General features: G+C 40.6%; 1 protein-coding gene across 1 annotated transcript; it reads left to right on the forward strand.

Moving 5' to 3' along the window:
* The first annotated feature begins 10428 nt into the window (after window positions 1-10428).
* smarcad1a (SNF2 related chromatin remodeling ATPase with DExD box 1a) lies at window positions 10429-18973 on the forward strand. The gene is made up of 23 exons (XM_028415007.1): window positions 10429-10870; window positions 11211-11328; window positions 11402-11528; window positions 11729-11798; window positions 12046-12140; window positions 12682-12777; window positions 13037-13115; window positions 13200-13897; window positions 14374-14570; window positions 14747-14837; window positions 15135-15234; window positions 15417-15476; window positions 15570-15645; window positions 15749-15884; window positions 15968-16099; window positions 16235-16330; window positions 16502-16619; window positions 16734-16849; window positions 16969-17157; window positions 17244-17362; window positions 17485-17667; window positions 17821-17930; window positions 18118-18973. The coding sequence occupies exons 1-23, from the start codon at window positions 10765-10767 to the stop codon at window positions 18177-18179; spliced, it is 3174 nt and encodes a 1057-aa protein (XP_028270808.1). The 5' UTR covers window positions 10429-10764; the 3' UTR covers window positions 18180-18973.
* The last annotated feature ends 324 nt before the right edge of the window (window positions 18974-19297 follow it).

Below are 19297 nucleotides of genomic sequence, written 5' to 3' on the forward strand. Positions count from 1 at the left end.
CACCCTTCAAAGGTGAGCATGCTATCTGAAACAGAGCAGCCTGTGTTACAGTACCTCCAAGAACAAAATACTCCTTCTGTTTCTCGTTTAAGCCACTTTCATTCACTCTTTTTCTATTTCAAAAAATGATTTTTTTGGAGTTGGTTTGGGTAATTTGAAATGTTTTAATTAGACGTTATCATTGTCATCACAACGGATTTCAAATTAAGAAAGCATTTGCTTTTTGAAGCAGCTGAAATCTAACGTGACTGACATACGAGCTACAAAAATACACACAAAAAGTTGTTTAAGTGACCACATGTGACATTGTGATGAAGGGTTATGAAGGGGTTGTGAGTCACTCTGTGACCTTCTATGTAATTTGAGAAGTTTGGCGATTTACACACAAAAGACAAACATAAAAGTGATTACTCATAGGAATGAGCTTAAACAATTCATGTATTGTTAATTTGATTTTCTTATAGCACTGTCACAGCAGCCTTTTCCTATATCTATAGTAAGTGTGCTATAATGCTCTCAGTCAAATTCATTTTAAAGTTTGTTTATAAGAAATAACCAGGGCAGAGAAATGCTGTCAGGTTTATACACATACAATGCAGACCTAGATGTCACATTTTAGGGCTAGCACACTGTGTGCTTTTAATAATGGTGGTGATGGTGGATGAATAGGTTGGTGGTGGTGTTGGTGCTTTTTCCTATATTGTCAAGTCTTGACTACCAATAGGCTCTTTTTTAATAGAAATAAACTGCAACAACAATCTGTTATAAAGAAAGAGTGATTACAGACTAAGCCTATAATGTAGAGTAATAAGATCTTCTTTAAAATTTATTATTATTTTTATCCTGATTTTTGCAAACACAAAGAAGTATACAGGTCATCTGTCTTGTCCGTGCTGCTGGTTATGGGAAAGTAATGCCCTCAGTTTGAGTGTGTGTGTATGTGTCAGTGTGATGAACTGTCTGTCAATCATAGTCTGAGTTAATTATTTTGTCACCCCGCTGGGTGTGAGTGTGTGTCAGGAACTCTGACCTGGAGACCTGGGGTTGGGTCACACACACGCACACACACACACAGACACACACACACACACACTACTGTTCGTCCCCCAGAGACCAGTGTCTGTCCACCCTTGTTCTTCCAAGGATGGTCCATTGGCCACCTGACTTACCACTGACCAGGATGGTCCAGAGTGTGTGTGTGAGTGAGTGTGTGTTTGAGCACTATTTGCTGAATAAAACTGAAGGATATTCTTTTTTTTCATTGCTCAACATTGTTTTATTGATCTGGTCTCCCTGATCTGATGTATTTAGCACTGATTGCAACCTAACTAACCGAAAAATCTAAATATGTCTATTGAGCTAAAATGGAGGGCCAGTGTAATTAGTGGATGTAACATAGCATAACGCAGCACAATGAAAACAACTTTGTATAAGACCATTGGAAGCAGGAAGTGGAAAATACCCATTTTGCCACTATATAGAAGAATGTGTTGTGGCTTAAGCTGGAACAGAGACACATTTTATGGATATGTATTTTAATTTAATACAGCGGTTAACTTAATTTGTTGTACTAAAGTGATCCTTTTATAGGTTTCCAGCTGCGAATATATTATAACAATTAGAATATAGTCGCTGTACATGTTTTAAATGAAAGTATTTGCTTCATGCTTTGATTATCTGTTGCTTTGTTCAAACACAACTTGTTATATTTTTCTCTTTTTATTGCCACTTTTTTAAGACACAAAAGCAAGAAAACATACACTGACCCGGCTGACCAACATCGCTTATGAGAGCTACATAATCAGCACCAAACCACCAGCTTTGAGCAAATCTTCCCAGTGTGATCTAATAGACACTGCATCTGTGAATAAACAATAACAGAAAGCTGCTGTTTTAATGACATCTAAACCTTAGAACCCCTGCACTTCATTCTCCCACAGGAGAGAAATAAAAGCTTGTACAATAAGCAGCACCTACATGTGTCCCGCTCCATAAACTCTGCCTCACACTTTGAGCTAAATTGATGGAGAGTAACCTAGGAATGAAAATTAAAACACTGTCACCTTGTTTTTGAAGATGAAAGATGCCGAGTAAAAGAACAGTGAGCGAGGACTTATCGGATTAACAGCTGACACAATCGCATCTGTGCAGATTTGCCTCTGTGCTGTAAATGCGATTGTGGGCAATAACCTGTCGATTAAGGGGCCTCGGCTGGACTATTGGAGGCTTTATGTGAGACTGCGGAGGAGGGGATTAGATTAGCAAGGGCCGGAGTAAGAGGCCCTTTGGGAGAGGGAGTGAATACTGATGAAAGGGTCCAGAAGTAACCAGTCAAAAAGTAACACTGTGTTTCATTTTCTGTGAGATTTTTGTTCCAAAGTAAACATGTCTTCACACATCTTTACTTTCTTCCTAGAAGTAGCTAAAAAGTATTTTTGTTTGTTTTATTATACTACAAACTGTTACTGCTGAAACACATGAAACATAATCTGACATACCTAAATGCAGTCACGAAGATATGAGTTAAACTGAAGTGGAACAATAATAAGAACATTTTTAGTCCTATAACCTTGCCTCAATGGGTGATGGTGTTACAGCCAATCATTGCCTGTTGTCATTTTCTTGTCATTTTTTCCCACAGTGCAATCTTTTATCAAGCTCCTCACTTCATCTGTCTTAACTTAAAAAACAGGCCTCTCTGATTTCCACCTTACAAATTGTCTTATCGGTCAGCGAGCCGATTGGGGCGAATGAAAACATGACCTTCTCAGAAGGGGTCTCTAACAGAGAACTCCAAGAACACTGATCAGAACTGATAAGAGCCCAAGGAAGAGGATACTGCACGGTCACACAGAGACTTATCTCCAAGTACACTGATCCGCAATGATAAAGCCATATGAGGATAAGGGAGAGCAGTGGAGTGGCAAACGAGCACCATTAGGGTTATTCTATTCATACTTGGAGCAGGAGAGGGAGAGCAGGGAAGGCAGTTAAGTGGCTAACAAGACCCATTAGTACGACTCAGACTTTCAGAGTGATGGTTGGCAGGCAGACTGAATGACTGACTGGCTTGCTGATTGACAGGAGTGGACAGAGGGGTGAAAGGAAGGGGAGTGACAGAGGGAATCATTTTGCCCAGTTTAATATGATTAGATTACAAAAAATGAAGTCCCAGATTAAAGACAATCTGACACACAGATTAGACATACAATATGATGTTATGATGACACAAACATTGACTCTATGAGAAAATGTAAAGAGAAACTCATTAGTGAATCCTGGTTTACAGGACCGGCATTGAGAATAGTTTTCTGTTTATGCACATGCAATTAAGCAATGTGAGTGAATTAGTCTCACTGCACCCAAAGTACATTTGGTCCCAAAGAAATCTGTAATGTTGAATTGGTCATGTTGTGATCATTTAATGTGGTCATTTTGAAAATCAAGGCCACTTTTTGTAAGTGTAAGTTAGGTGCAAACAGTACCTGCATGTGAATATGCAGGATTTGTAGGAAAGGAGGGACAAGACTTAGCTGCTGGAAGTTTTGTGGTTTCCTTTAGTGGTCAGAGAAGTAATGGCCACATTATGTTCTGACCCCATCAGGCAAGCGAGCAAACACAAAGCTGTTGTAGTGGTTTTAACCTAAGTGAAGGCTGTTTAACCACAGACGCTCTTCCTAAACCCCAGCTCCACATTCGCATCCTAAGCTAGTGGTACTGTTCACAATACCACTTCATAAAACTGGCCGGTAATTCTGTTATCTGGGGCAACACCAAGAACAGTCAGTGGCTGCTGAACCCAGACTCTGAATCATCTGCTAAAAGCAGTTGGACTCCCTCTGTACATCGTAATTTCTTTAACTGACAATCCCAGCATTCTCTTCCTCCTTCATATAGCATGTAGCCAGCTAAAGAAAGAAAGAATTCCCACACCTGAGTTGTTGCTGCTGTTATATTGACACTCCAGAAGATATTGTCTGGAAGTGTGTTCTGTCGGTATTAGCACTGTGAGAATTTCAACCTTGCACTGGCAACTGATGTTTTTATTCATGTAAAGTCATTTAGTTAGAATAAAGGAAAGCGTTCCTCTTTTGCAAGCTCATGTTGTCTGCATCCCTGTAACACACTTGCACAAATTAAAGGATTAAGGAGTGGTGTGGAGGAGAAAGCAGGTGGAGGTGGTAGTGGAAACAAAGAGAAGGAGAGTGCATAGGGATGCAGTGCAAAGTGCTGCATGCCTAAACTTTCAGATTTGTCCCACATTGTGAGAGCAGAGAGGGCATGGTTTCTCTTGCAAGCAGACATGACAGAAAGTTCAACAAAGTAGACGTGACTGGAGCATTAACAAAAAAACAAAAACTTTGGAGAGGATTAAAAAAACAGAGGGGGTGAAGGTAAAACAAGTTGGGGTGTGCGCACAAGATAAATGTCCCCTCCTCTTTACATCACGCTTGGCTGCTTCAGGATGGATAGAGAAGGAGAGAGAGAGGGGATGGGGGAAGAATAGAGGGTCACACTAGACAGTGGGGGCTTTGTTGGCACTTATCAGACTGATGGCGAAGCACTGGACCCAGAGAGGAGAGACAGTGAATAGAAAGGGATGTAGGTGTGTGTGTTTCTGTGTGTGCGTGTTGGACTGGGGATGTGGAAGAGAATGAGCAATGAAAGAATAGAAGGATGATGCAAATAGAGAGATGAGACAAGAAACTGTGAAGAGCAAAGAGAATGGGGGAAAGAATGGCAAACACAATGAGCAGAGGCATAGCACCCTGTAGATCACTTTACCGACCTGAATGCACCTTCAGGAGAGACCGAGCACGGGAGAAAAAGAGGGAAGAAGGGTGCACAGGGACGCCAACAAAGAGCGAGAAGGTCAAGGAGAGGTATATGATATGGAGGTAGGGAAAATGGAAAGCTGAGGAAGGAGAGGACTGGAGAGGATTTTATTACAGAGCAAGAGAAGTCCAGTGCCACATCCATCAAGGTGATGTTTCACAGAGTGTGCATCAGGACACCAAAAGGCGGAAAAGTTCCTTTTTGTTGCTCACTTTCTGTTTTTTTTCCCTTCACTTTCTCACTTGCACACAGAGACACACACACAAGCACACACAGTCAGCAGCAGCTCCCAGCTCCCTGCGGTGTGCCTGCTGTGAGGGGTCATGTCAGACATCAACTCCCGTCGCGTCAGCTCTTTTTCTCCCACAATTCAACACAGCTGAGGCTGTCATCACACTAACCCCCCCACCCCCACCCCTACCAAAAAAGGCCCAGACACTGGCCCCTAACATTTGTGTAGACATAAACATATTTATGATGTACACACATAAGTCCGAATGCCCCTACACACTCATTGACAAACCCCTTATCAAACACACACACACACATATTTAGATGAAGTGGCATCCCAGAGGAGACTGAACCCCAACTGGTGTCCACCAGCAGGGGTGCTGATCTTGTGCTGACATTCCCTCCTCAGTCGTCTCAACTTCCCTGCCAGTTTACAGAATGGGAAGGCTGGGACACACACACAAGCTCACACAGTCACAGCTGTCACAGCGAGTCTGCCAGCAAAATGAACAACTTAACGAGTTTTTCATTCTCTTCCTGTCTGCACTCACTTCCCCTCTCTTTAGAAGAACTATGTAAATGAGTAGAACTGCACTTTGCATATTCCAATTTATGTAGTTTGGAACAGTGTGAATCTGTTAATGTTAAAGTTTCAAGTGACCTGATTCACCACAGAATAGCTATACTTCGCCTGAAATATACATTTTAGCATGTTCCATTGAATCTTACAGTATGATATTGGATAGAAATAACTAGTCAAAAATAGACTAATCATCTTATCAATATATGTTTTAGAAGAGGGATTGTAAAGCTCCGTGTGCAAGACTGCATCGCCATCTTGGCTCAGTTGTTTGTTTGATCTGCTTAGGCAGCTAGTTACTCTGCTAACTCCAGTTAGTTAAGTAGGCAGATCATACGCTGCTACAAACTTAAGAATTCCTTATACAAGGTTTTGGTTTTATCCATTTATGAACATGAAATAATTATACTACTGCAGTACTACTACTACTACTGCAATTTTGTAAAAGTACCTCTTGACTTCATATTTTGAGCATAATTATACCAAGTAGTTCAGGTGGGCTGTGCGCTGCTTGGCAAAGCAAGTGGAAAATAAATAATTTAGCAATTAAATGAGAGAGACATAACTGGGATCATTTGATTCAAACAAGCGCAGACAGCAGGACAATGCAAAGGCATGCAAAGGCAACAAAGCTCTGTCTGAACCACGTTCTGTAAGGCAGCCTGGGGATCAGTCATTGTCCCCCTGTCTTTCTGCATGTCTCCTTCTGTTTAATTAAAACACTGATAATGTGACAGACCTGACAAAGATGACTGCAGCCACAAAGGAAAACAAGGAAACCTTTCAGACACATGAGGGAAATGCAAACTTTTATCTGTTCAGTTATGGTGTAAACACCAACAATCATTCACACTGACAGCTGAGGATGCTATCATAATAAAACAATATGAAAAACTGCACGACTGAAAGTTAAGGTGTCATATTTATGATATAGATGCAATTAACACTGTTTGATTAAGGAGTGCAGACCGGAGCACAATGCAGAGGAATGCAGCGCTAACAAAGCTGCGTTTGACTGATGTTCTGTAAGGCAGCCAGGAGGATCAGTCATTGTCTCCCTGTGATTGGTGCGCTGTCTCGGCTGCTCTGTGGCATCACCTCCAGCAACACGGGAATTCTCCCCTGCTGCTGTTTCTCTTTGCCAGCGGAGAGAGTGGTTACATGAGTGATGACTAAACAAAAGCAGGACAAAAGAAGTCAAATGAGTGTTTGATAAGTTTTCTGACAGCAAGATTTGAACGATATCAACATGGTCTCATTTTGCATTGCTAATGCTCATGCATGAGTTATGTTATATAATGATATTGTTTGCCAGAAGCGAAAGTAATGTGGAGAGACAGACAGTTGCATTGATACTCATATCTCTATTATCAAGCACTCAGCCCTGTGTGTATTAAAGCTCAATAATGAAAGTTTGGGTTTGGTTTCCTCTTCAGCAGTTGTGGTCAGCTTGACTTCATGTCAGTTAAGAGTATGTCACAATGGTGAGAAGTTCTCACAGATGATATAAGAGTCACCACACAATAAGATTTCACACAGGTCTGCTGCCACCACTGTTCACCTGTCTGATTAATATGTGTTCACTCACTTTTTGGCAGCTATATGTTTGAACAAAAGATGTTCACTTCTCCATTTCTGTGGATTGACTGGTTCTTGATAATAATAATATTTGTAATATTTGTAAGTGTGTTTCTCTTGAAGTCAGACCATGATCTCCTGCAGTTTATTTTTATTTCTCAACTGTGTTAGAGTCATGTAACAACTTCAAATAAATGGCTTAACTTTTTTGTGCTTGCATGAACTCCCACAGTGAATGGGAATAGAATGAGTGAAAAGTTTTAACTCCAGAGACAGAAATCATGTCCTCTCCACGTTTGGCCTCATGCGTCTGGGTCACTCATTTTAAACATGAAATGCACTCTACCCTCTGAGTGAGCCTTTCTTTGGGATGGTGTGTGTGTGTGCGTGTGTGTGTGTGTACGTTTTTCTGTGCATTTCTTAGGGAAAGGGGGGGGGGGTACATCCCAGACGTGTTACCACGGTGACAAGGTGCTCCCTGCCGCCGTCGGGTCTCGGCCAAGTTGGGCGCCGTGGTGACTGGGTGGTGACAGACTTTGTGACGAGTCCACTGGGACACCATGGATGGGTCAACCTTAAAAACGCACACTTACGCAGATACTTGCACATGCACTTGACACGGGCCCTAGACGCTGGACAGTTGAGTGCACATAATTTAGACATATTCAGGCTAGTTTGTGTGTGTGTGTGTGTGTGTGTGTGACATATTACACTTATAATTGACTTTCTTTTGTAGCACGTCATATCACTTTTTTGCAGTGTGAATCCATACATTTATCTCAAAGTGTCGCCCGCAGCCAAAACATCCATTAAAACATCCACAGTACTCATTTGTTGATGCTATCACGGTGTGTATAATTGTGTGTGTGTGTATGTATTAATGACTTGGCTAAACACTGGGACAGCCTGGGTGATTTATGTATCTGTGTTTTTTGTATACACGCCTGTTTGTCTGCGCGAGAGGATGTCTTCTACACACAGACAAACGCATATAACTAACCTGACAAAGTGAAACAAACTCTCCTAATTCAGATGTAAGACACAGACACACACACAACACTTGACCAGGAGACAGGAGAAGCAAGGAGCCACGGTTTGAGCTTCCTGCTGTGAGAGGACATGACCCCTATCAGACTCTGTGTCAGTCTGCCTATTGTGCTGCGTGTAGAGCACAAACACACACATACACACACACACGCAATGCTATAACTTACATGGTCTCCATGACGATGGCCGGGGCGACAGTAAGGCGGCAGGATGGCGCTGTAATGGCTGCTGAGGTGTTCTGATGAGACAACCAGACCTCCTCATCATGTTCCCTGTATCTGAGTAAAATGTGCAGGTGGACTCACAGTGAGTGAGAAATGAGATAAGATAGTGATGTACTGTACTTTCATGTCATATTTGGTATTTTAAAGTGTTGTACAGATACATATTATTTTGTTTCAACCAGATAAACAGGATTAAATCAAATTAAATTATTTAAATCTTAATTTTTTTTAAATCTTAAGGATGTTTGAGTCAGTCTACAGACAGGGAGCATGTGAGTGAGTGAGGTGAGGAGAAGTGGTGATATCTGCCATTGACTTTGACCATCAAGATCAAAGGAAGGCTGGACATGGCTGAAGGGACTGTAAATATTACAACTGATTGGTGTGTCTGACTGTGTGACAGATTACATCTAACATATTATTCCTCTCTGTGAATGTGCAACTTCGTCAGCCAGGCAATCTGGATGGTTAAAGTCCAATAAACTCGACTTTGTGTGATAAAACTTGCAAAAAATGTGTTGAAGTAAACTTAAATCAGCATCTTTGTAGGGATACTGCACAAACTGTGAAAGCACAAGTCATCAGTTGAATATATGATAATAAGTGACCTTCATGACAACAGTAAAGAATACACACTTTACACAGGGGCACAGCAGACGGAGAGGGTTACTTCCGCACTCCTGCAGGAGCGTCTTAGAAAAATGTGTATCTGCTGCCCCCTATTGACCAAAAGATGTATGACTCAGAAAAAAATCTGATGGTCGACATTAGGCTACAGGTGTATTCTAGTGAAATTAGACATGTCTTTGTGAATGGATCCATGCTCCTGTTGCAAAAATTTCAAGCAAATTTCGTCCTGTTCACCCGCAGTTTACCTAACATGCGCCTAGCAAATGAAAGCACAATTAACTCAACTACACATGAAATTTAGATGAAATATTATAATTTCTTTGGTTAGACAATAGATTGTGTGTCCTTACTGGCTACTTTGCGCCACCATAGTAAGAGTAGGCGTGTCTAAACACTCATTCATGTTGACGCTACCATTCCATCATCCCACACTGCAAACCGACTACTTTACTTAACAGAAAGAAAAAAACATATATATGCATATACTGTTATTTTTTAATATGTAATGTTATGTATGTTAAATATCCTCACAAGCAATCATTGGCGTGACAGGATCTCCTCATGTAACCGGTTTCATAAGCGATGTTCACAGCAGTCAAGATAATTCCCCTCCTACTCTTTTTCTCTGTAGTAGGACACTCTGTATACATTGACCGATTTCAGCCATTCAACTATCAAAATGTTCATCTCACAGAGGACATTCCGGGTCAACTTCAAGTTGTTTTCAAAAAATTATAGTTTTTCAAATATTAAGCAATTTCGGTGCCATCTGCCAAATGTATCTCCTCCTACAAATTTCAAGCTACAGACTCCATTTTATTCTTAAAACGCTCACGAGATGCTGCTCTATCAAACTTGTATTCAGAATTTTCTAATTCCGAATCGTTTCCGCACGCCAGGCTCTCAAAGTTGGAGTGGTTTTTGAGGTCTCCTCTGCTGTTACCCTGGTGACAGGCTGGCACACAGAGGCATACAAAGCTCTGAATTGCTCTGATTCTCCAGCAATTCAGAGCAATCCTTCACATCAGCATTCAAAGCAATGCTTCAGCTGCAGCAATCAAACTTGCATTTTCTTCATTATTCTCTACCGTACTGTTTATCAACCCGTGCAAATATATATGGTGAGCTGAGCTATGCTCAATTACAGGAGTCTTGATGCGGGGTTTGAAATGAGGAACATATGAGCTAATAGTGGTTTAACTCAGTTTGAGCAGAAACGGAAGTGCGCTACGATGACTATCTTGACGTGGTGGTGAGTTCCCGCCTACTTCCTGTTCCGACCAATGAGCGGTTCCCGTGTTGTGTCTGGCACAGCATCCTCCAGGGCCGCTGGAGTTCGCGGGAAACCGGCTGTAGTCGGTACAAACAAACCCAACCGGACTCGGAATTCAGCCGCTGTCTTTGTTTTTAATTCTGTATGCCATCCGTGTGTCCGTTTACAACAGATACGACTAATAGCGCGGCAGTGACACAGAGTGAAACCGTCGTATTTTAAGGCATGCTAACACCTGACGCTAGTTAGCTAGTTTGTCACATTGGCTAACAGGAACGCCGCTTCATGCGACTGCACAGAGAAAATACTGTCGAGTAGGAACAGACAAAGGGCTGCCGCTGTCAGGCACGAAAGGATTGCCTAAAATGAGCATGTTCAATCTAGACCGTTTTCGTTTTGAGAAGAAAGCAGCGGTCAAAGGCCAGAATAGTGGGTCCACGAGTCCAGAGTCCGAGAAAGAGAACAAACCAGGTAACTAGAAGCTACATGTTAGGAGCTAGCTTCCAGATGTTATAGATGCTATCGTTAGCAGCAGTGAAGGAACATGGTTATCATGTCTGTTGAGGGCAGAATAGTTGTTCCCCACAACATTATTAATATTTTTGTAAGTTTATAACTCATAGCTTGGCAATACACATTGAAATAACACAGAATGGAGGATCTGTCAGTGATGTGAAGGTATTTTGCAAATAGATGTTTTTTTAATCTGCCTTTCATCCAGTAAGATCAGACAAATATTACAATATCCTGATCAATGCATCTGCCGACCACAGTTTCAGCATCTACTAACACATGTACTGATGTTTTACAGCTCAAATGAAACCTGTTAAAGCCCCATCAAAGTCCCACGCCCGAGGAGTAGTTTTTGAGGAAGTCCTCACTATTGACTTGGAAGAGGATGAACCGAAGAATAAAATATCAATACCCAAGTATGTGCTAGCTTAAATTATATTTTTTTCCAACTTCATACTGTTATAAAGACTTGCTTTTTTGTATTTGTAGGAAGTCTGCAGTGAAGGCTTCCAAAAATGTGGCATCAGACTGTACAGATGATGAAGATGAGGTGGAGGAGAAAATGGAGAAACTACTGGAGATGTTTCCGAACCTAGTGAGACAGGAAGCATTGGAGGTGAGAAGGAATTAGCTAGAAGTTTTGTAACATTTCAGCATATAATATTCAAGTTGTTTGATTTTACTGCATGTCTTATGGTGATAAGGCCTTTCGTTCAAATATGAGCCAGCTGTAATTTGAATTCCATTCATTAAAAACACTGCTTAAAGTGCCTGGTTGTGCCTTCTTTAAACTATAAATTTCCAATCTAAATTCAGATCCTGAAGTGTACCAGCACATTGGATGGGGCTATAGCTGCCTGCCTATTGAGGTTTGGCGATAAAGAAGGTAAATACTGTACTTTGTCATATGCTTATAATTTAACACTTCAGTATGTGGTTGAGCAAGGTTACGTTCATCATTGGACTAGTATAAAAAAGCATAATGGTCTGTTCAGCTGCTTATTTTGAAAACTTGATGTAAGAAACTGTTATACATTTATAGAAAATTAGCAAAGTGCCATCTCAGCATCCACCTAGGTGCCTTTCCAAAGCAGTGGGGCTTTTTGAAAACACTGTCTGTTTGGTCCTTTTAGCCCCCAGTCAATCCAGGAAGCGAAAACAGGATGGGTCTTCCAGTTCTCAGGACAGCAACGTCATTCAACCGAGCAAGAAGAGGAGACCATCAGTGGTGAGATTATGTTCCTGTTTTAAAATGGCATACCATTTACAAACTATTGTGCTTCTGTCATTATACTGTAAAAGTTTGTAGCGTTACATTTTGACTACATTCACATTTTACAATGTATTTGTCTTTTTTTCTGGGAATTTTATATTCAAGATTCAAGATTCAAGAAGTTTATTGTCAAATGCACAGCACTTTACAGTTACACTGAGCAATGAAATTCTTACTTTGCGAGTTCCCTTCATATGACTTTATACACAACTAAATTAAGATAAAAAAAAATAAACAGTAGACTTAGGCATAAGAATAAATAAAAATACGAATAAACAATAGGAAAAAAAAATAAAATAGAGTAAGCAAAATGTGCAGTTCTATGTACAGAATGTGCAGTTCTATGTACAGAGGTAGGACGTTTAGAATGTGCAAATATTTTAAGAGATTGTACATGCAAAAAACAAAGGTACAAATAAATGTTTATATATAAGTGTTGATAAGGAAAGTTCATTTTTGTCAAATGATAAGCCTTTTCCTGTTTTTAAACCAACAGACCTCAGAAGAAGAAAATGAAGACAATCCCAGCTGGGAGAAGCAAGAAACCATGGTCAGAAAACTGCAGAAAAAGTTTCCAGACCAGGACAAAGAGGTGAGGACGCAGCCTCACTCTAAAACATGAAGATATTTCAAATATAGATTGGTTGTAGTCCAGTGTGATTCTATATACAGTCTATGCTCTGTATAAAATGATAACTGGAGACAAAGTGTGAGTCTGAGCCTAACATTGTGTGGTGATGTTACTTGATACATGTGGTTTTAATACTGTCAGGAAGTCAAAATAAAAAAAAAATGGCTGTTTATGACTTAAGTTGTAGTTTTGACTCTGATCTCCTGTCTGTTTGCTGTAGGAGCTGCGGATGGTTCTGCAGGAACACAACTGGGATGTTGAAGAGGCTCTGCAAGTTCTTCAGATGTTCTCAGACCCAGGTGCAGACTGTCGTCTGAATGTGTGCTTTTGACACTTGGCTTCTTAAAAAACACTAATACAGGCTGTTGGTTTTCTGTTGTTAGATGATACCAGTTTCAGCTCACCTGAATCAGAAGAAAAGAAACCCAGCAAATCAAAGAGCAAAGACAAGCTGAGCCAAAACCACAGAGAGCTGAAGAATAACAATCACTCTGATGTGAAAAATGGGAAAAATCTTCCAAACTCTAAAGAGATCATACACATCAGTGAAACGGAAGATGGCAGTACGGATGATTCAGATGTTACAAAGGACAGTGAAGACGATTCTGACCTTGATGAAAACAAGAGTTACAAAACCAAAAGTAGCTTTTCCACATTGTCTTCATGGATTATAACAAAGTCTGACTCACAGCCATCTTCCCCCTCTGTCAACAAGACATCTACCTCTTCCTCCCATAAGCCATCCTCTTCTTCCTCCACCCCCCAGACACTGGCCAGATTTGGCAGTGGTACCAGCATAGCAAAGAAGCATGCAGCCGAGAGAAAGAGGAAGGCACGTGCCTCAGACGAACACATCAGTTCTGAGGGGGAAAATGACGAAGAGGAAGATACAGTCAGTAGCGAGTTTGAGGACTCTGATGAAGAACTGGACCTTAACAGTGGCATGACTGAACTGAAAAGAGAGATACTCACATTCTTTCAGGAGGCGACGATAGATGAGCTGTCACTTATTTCTGGCTGCTCCATTAAAAAGGCACAGAAGATAGTAGAACTGAGACCCTTTGATAGCTGGAACAGTCTGGTGAGTGATTGTGAAACTGCAAATAAGCATCACACAGGTGATTCTTCCTAGCTAGATAAAACTGTGGACAAGAAGCAAAGATGTAGTTTGACACTATCCTACTGCACACCTCAAAAAAGGATTTACTTACTGAGCATGCTGCACCAGTGTGTTTTGTGTACATATTATATTAAAATGCAGGTCTCTTCATCTCTAGACATTGCATCTCTGCATCTGATTTTTGGATCAGTTTTGTTTTTCAAACATCTTTTATCAGAGAGTAAATATCAATGGTGTTTGTGTATTATAACTATGACAGTATGTCCTGTTGCAAACATAGCACATCACTTTATAAGCCAAACGCTTATAGTGTTAACTCCTTTTAATCCATGCTGTCAATCTCATAGTCATATCTACTGTCGTTGTGGGCACTTCTTATATACTTGCCATATTGCCATATCATGTGAACTATAACCTCATCGTTTGTTCCTCCTCAGACTGAGGTTTGCCATAAGGACAACGGCCTTTCAGACAATTTACTGTTGGGCTGCAGAGTCGTCCTCAAAGAGCGGAAGGTTGTCCTGAGTCTCATGTCCAAATGTCAGACCATCTCTTCAAAAATGGTCAAACAGGTCACTGCAGTGATGAAGAAGGGCCCTGGAACCGTGAAACAACCCGCTATACTCAATAGCCAGTGAGTGAATTTCCTCTATAATCACCGAAATGTACAAATTATTACAGTACTAGCCTAAAACACAAAGATGTCACAAGAATATAGGTGGACCATGAAACATTATCTTTGTAGCCTCAAGGTGTTGCATAAGCTTCAGAGTATTTATGGTTATGTTGTTCTTCTTCTGCTGCTTACAGGTTCCAACTGAAACCCTACCAGCTGATTGGTCTAAAGTGGCTGTTGCTTCTTCATGAACACAACCTCAGTGGTATCCTTGCTGATGAAATGGTAAGGCAGCCACACTAGATTTGTAGGTTTTGACATGGTGCACTACCAGCATTTATGATGTGTTGATCGTCATTAAAATCAAACAATTTGGCAAGCAGCACTGGGAAGGTAAAAGGTCATGCTGAGTATTTGTATGATAAAGTTGCTATCCTGCAGGCGAGTAAACAAAATGTAAAGCGGAAAGAAAACCGATTTAAACCAGCTGTCCAATATAGTTTTTGTTTTTCCACCTGGCTTTCTTTATCACTTGATTTTTGTGTTTGTCTGACTGTATCTCTCTCTCATTCCTTATCTCAGGGTTTGGGGAAAACCATCCAGGCTATATCATTTTTGGCCCAGCTATACGAGAATGGAATAAAAGGTCCTCACCTCATCACTGTGCCTTCCTCTACACTGGGTAATGATCTCACACTCTGTGCAGTCCTTCATACTCACAAACTGAACTTAGAGAATAACAGCCTGTGTTGTCTAAGGCAGTGTTTACACTTCAGAATGAAGGATATTTGTCTGTTTCTGGAATGTCATGATGTTTGTTTTTCTTAAACCAGTATTATGCTGTTTTTTTTATTTTTTTTGCAGATAACTGGGTCAGAGAGCTGAAGTTGTGGTGTCCAAAACTTGAAGTTCTGGTCTATTATGGTACAGCTCCTTATTTATCCTACCTCAACTCGCAAATGCATCATGCACATCAGATTTTCCTCACCAGTGTGTGTGATCTTGTGTTTCATGTAGGATCGATGGAAGAGCGCCGCTACCTCAAACACGACATTCTCACTGGAGATTTAGACTTCAGTGTCATTGTCACAACGTAAGCTTCCACGCACACGCACACACAGACAGCCTTGGTTTTACTGATTATCATACAGCAGCTGGACCCTGCAGCAACTTTTTACACACATCTTGTCTTACAGGTATAATTTGGCCATCGGAAACGATAGCGACCGCAGCCTGTTTCGTAAGCTACGTCTGAAGTATGCAGTATTTGATGAAGGCCACATGCTGAAGAATATGAACACTCTACGCTACAAACACCTTATGGCAATTAATGTAAGTTGACTTACATGTTCTCTCTATTTTTGTGGTATTAATAATCAAAAATGCACCTAACATACATCTCTCTGTCCTTGTAGGCTGAGCATCGCTTACTGCTGACAGGAACTCCTTTACAGAACAACCTCTTAGAGCTCATGTCTCTCTTGAACTTCATCATGCCTTCTATGTTCTCCAGCTCCACCTCACAGCTTTCCAGAATGTTTTCTATGGTACGTGACTTTTGAATTTTGGTTTGGTAGCTACAGTGAACCATTTTCTTTTACAAGTTGCATAATAATTATTCATGTTGTTTTTTTGTCTAGTATCTGACCAAAGTGTTTAACATAATATTTTCTATGTGTTAGAAATCCCATGAGGAGCAGAGCCGCTTTGAGAGGGATCGTATTTCTCAGGCCAAACTGATCATGAAACCTTTTATCCTCAGACGAGTTAAGAGTGAGGTGAGTTGATCTGGAAAATGTTTATGTTATGTTGTTGATTTGTCTCAGATAATAGGTAGGAGTTGCAGTCAGCCCTCAAAGTTTGATTGTTTCACAAAAAAAACCCCTGGTAAAAAGTAATAGGTTTCCACCCAGAGTAATGCTAGTGGGCTTTTAATTTACTGTTCACAGGTCCTCAGCCAGCTGCCAGCAAAACAAGAGAAAGTCGAGTTCTGTCCAATGAGTGAGAAACAGCAGGCTCTCTACCAGACCCTCTTCCGAAAACTCAAGGCTTCCACCAATGGAGAGAGTAAGCCTTTTTTTAAATGGTTAAATTTGGTGTTGTCAACGATAACGTCACTATTTTATGCAGCATATCAGAACTTGCTGGTTCTGGTTTAATAATTACTCATTTTCTTCTTAGAGCGTGAGCTGTGTAATGTCATGATGCAGTTGAGAAAGATGGCCAACCATCCTCTGCTCCACAGACAGTACTACACAACAGAAAAGCTCAAAGCAATGAGCAAGCTCATGCTAAAGGTAAATCCTACTCCCTACTTAGTCTTTTCATGCATGTTTGTGTGTTGCTTTTTACCTCTGTAACATTTTAGAATATTTTAGTGCTAAAATGCAGCATCTTCTTTCCTTTCCCTACTCAGGAGCCAACACACTTTGATGCAGATGCTGCTCTGATCCAGGAGGACATGGAAGTGATGTCAGACTTTGAGCTGCATCGTCTGTGCCAGCAGTACTCCTCCATCAGCTCTTATCAGCTTGAAAATGATCTTCTGCTCGACTCTGGGAAATTCTCCCACCTCACAGAGCTGTTGGCATCACTTAAAAACAAAGTAAGTACAAATAAGGAGGTGGATAGGTCCTTTTTTTTTTTTACAAATGAAGTATTACACTGTGTATTTTGGCTGTCATCCTGCAGGGAGACCGGGTGGTATTATTCAGTCAGTTCACCATGATGCTTGACATTGTGGAAGTACTGCTAAAACATCTTAAGCACCGTTACGTCAGACTGGATGGGTCCACACCTATAGCTAACAGGTCAGATTTTGATGTAGTTCTAGCTGTTGGATCATAGTAAAAATTGAAAATCTAGTTGAACTATGCTTGTTACTGAGTTTATATTCACCTGTAAAGGCCACAATGATTTCTTTGCCCTGCAGGATTGTGTTGATTGATGAGTTCAACACGGACCCTGACATATTTGTGTTCCTGCTGTCAACTCGAGCTGGTGGCCTCGGCATCAACCTCACTTCAGCAAATGTTGTTATCCTGCATGACATCGACTGCAATCCTTACAATGACAAGCAGGCTGAGGACAGATGTCACCGTGTAGGCCAAACCAGGTAAAGAGGGTCTATATGGATCTCTTTTAATTCAATGTTGTTACATGCAGGGATTCAAAGCTCAGAATAATGCAGTGTATATTAATTGCAAATACAGAATTTACTCTGTGCTTTTTGAGTGTAGTGTCTAATGTACCTCACTGTCTGTATTAGGACTGTACAGGTGATAAAGCTGATCAGTAAAGGCAGCATAGAGGACTGCATTCTCCAGTTGAGCCAGAAGAAACTAAAGCTGGAGCAGGACATGACCACTGCTGAACAAGGTAAGAAGACACATTCTGTACTTACTGTAGGCTTTTTAGACTGCATCCCACGCTATAGATATGTAGGTACTTTATTTATCCTCAGGTAGAAATTCAGGTTTTCATTAGCAGCAGTTAAACAGACAACACAGCATGCATACAAATGTATAGACACACAGGACTAAATAAAACATGATTTGTTCTTTAGGTGAGGAGCAAACCATACCTGAAGATATGGCGTCTTTGCTCAAAGCCTCACTGGGACTGTGATACACAAAAACATGTGTGAAACTTGAAACTGTATTTTAGAAAAAAACGTTTTCATAGCATTCCTGTGATTCTGGGCAAACTTGAGTATCTTGTATTTATACAAGATGCATAAATACATCTGTTAAATCTCAGTTTACTGTGCAGCATAGTTGCTGGGCATGAAAGCTCTTTTTACATCCACTTCACCATGTTAATGTGAGGGGTTCCAAGCTATAGCTATATAAACCAGAAGATCTTGGTGTTTAGAGCTGACGTCCAAGTCTGCACTATTCACATCCAGATGAATGCACTGTATGCTGGTTAAGGAAATGATGATTGCTGCCATCCTTTAATGGGTCATAGTACAGCAAGTTACATTAAACCGGTCCACCAAGAAGACATATCACATCCGATACATCAGTTGAAGTTGTACCGCCATGTATGTGGAACCTCTGTTGATGTACATGTAACATGTTTTAGTTTAATCCTGTCTTCAGCTAGGCAATCTGATTTTCCATTTTCAGGGACCCTCATGGTCATTTGGGTGTCATATACGCACAAGTATTCCAGATTTTTCTGCTGTATAAATCTAGAAAAAAACAACAGAATGTCCTAAAATACGGTGCTTGAATTGGTGTCTAGTATTTTAAATACCTTTACCTAAGTATCACAGAGAAGGTGAACAAAGGAGGCACCTGCTGCATTTACGTACAGTGTAAGTGGCCAACGTGTTGTGTTACAGTAAAGGTTTTTACTAAGTCATTTGTATGTTTTTTAGGTTTCTGTACGAACTGAATAATAAATATTGAAATAAATATTTGTGTGGTGTTTAAAGCGATTGAGCAGGTGGAAAATGACATCTTGACATTTGAGCATGTATGAATTCTGACAAGAGTAAAGCTTTCTGACACCCGGTCAGACAGCAGCAAGGTTGTATTTTGAATAGACATCACTGGAATGGGAGAAAATTATTGATTTATTTAAATAGTGCACATAAGAGGTTAAAATTGATCAAATGTTTCTCAGCAAAGAGATCTGAATGTTGCATATCTGCAACTTCAAAGAAATATGATTGTCAGGCTCAGGACAACTCAAAAAACTGTAAAGTCCTAAATCAAATGTTTTATATTTTATTACCT

This window comes from Parambassis ranga, chromosome 9, assembly GCF_900634625.1.
Source record: "Parambassis ranga chromosome 9, fParRan2.1, whole genome shotgun sequence".
NCBI classification, from domain to species: Eukaryota; Metazoa; Chordata; class Actinopteri; family Ambassidae; genus Parambassis; species Parambassis ranga.

What these genes read in the sequence shown, in the direction of transcription:
- smarcad1a (XM_028415007.1), top strand. Translation starts at nt 10,765, where the DNA reads ATGAGCATGTTCAATCTAGACCGTTTTCGTTTTGAGAAGAAAGCAGCG. An exon ending in TTGATAGCTGGAACAGTCTG is followed by an intron (nt 13,898 to 14,373) that starts GTGAGTGATTGT and finishes GTTCCTCCTCAG; the next exon opens with ACTGAGGTTTGCCATAAGGA. An exon ending in GGCTTCCACCAATGGAGAGA is followed by an intron (nt 16,620 to 16,733) that starts GTAAGCCTTTTT and finishes TTTTCTTCTTAG; the next exon opens with AGCGTGAGCTGTGTAATGTC.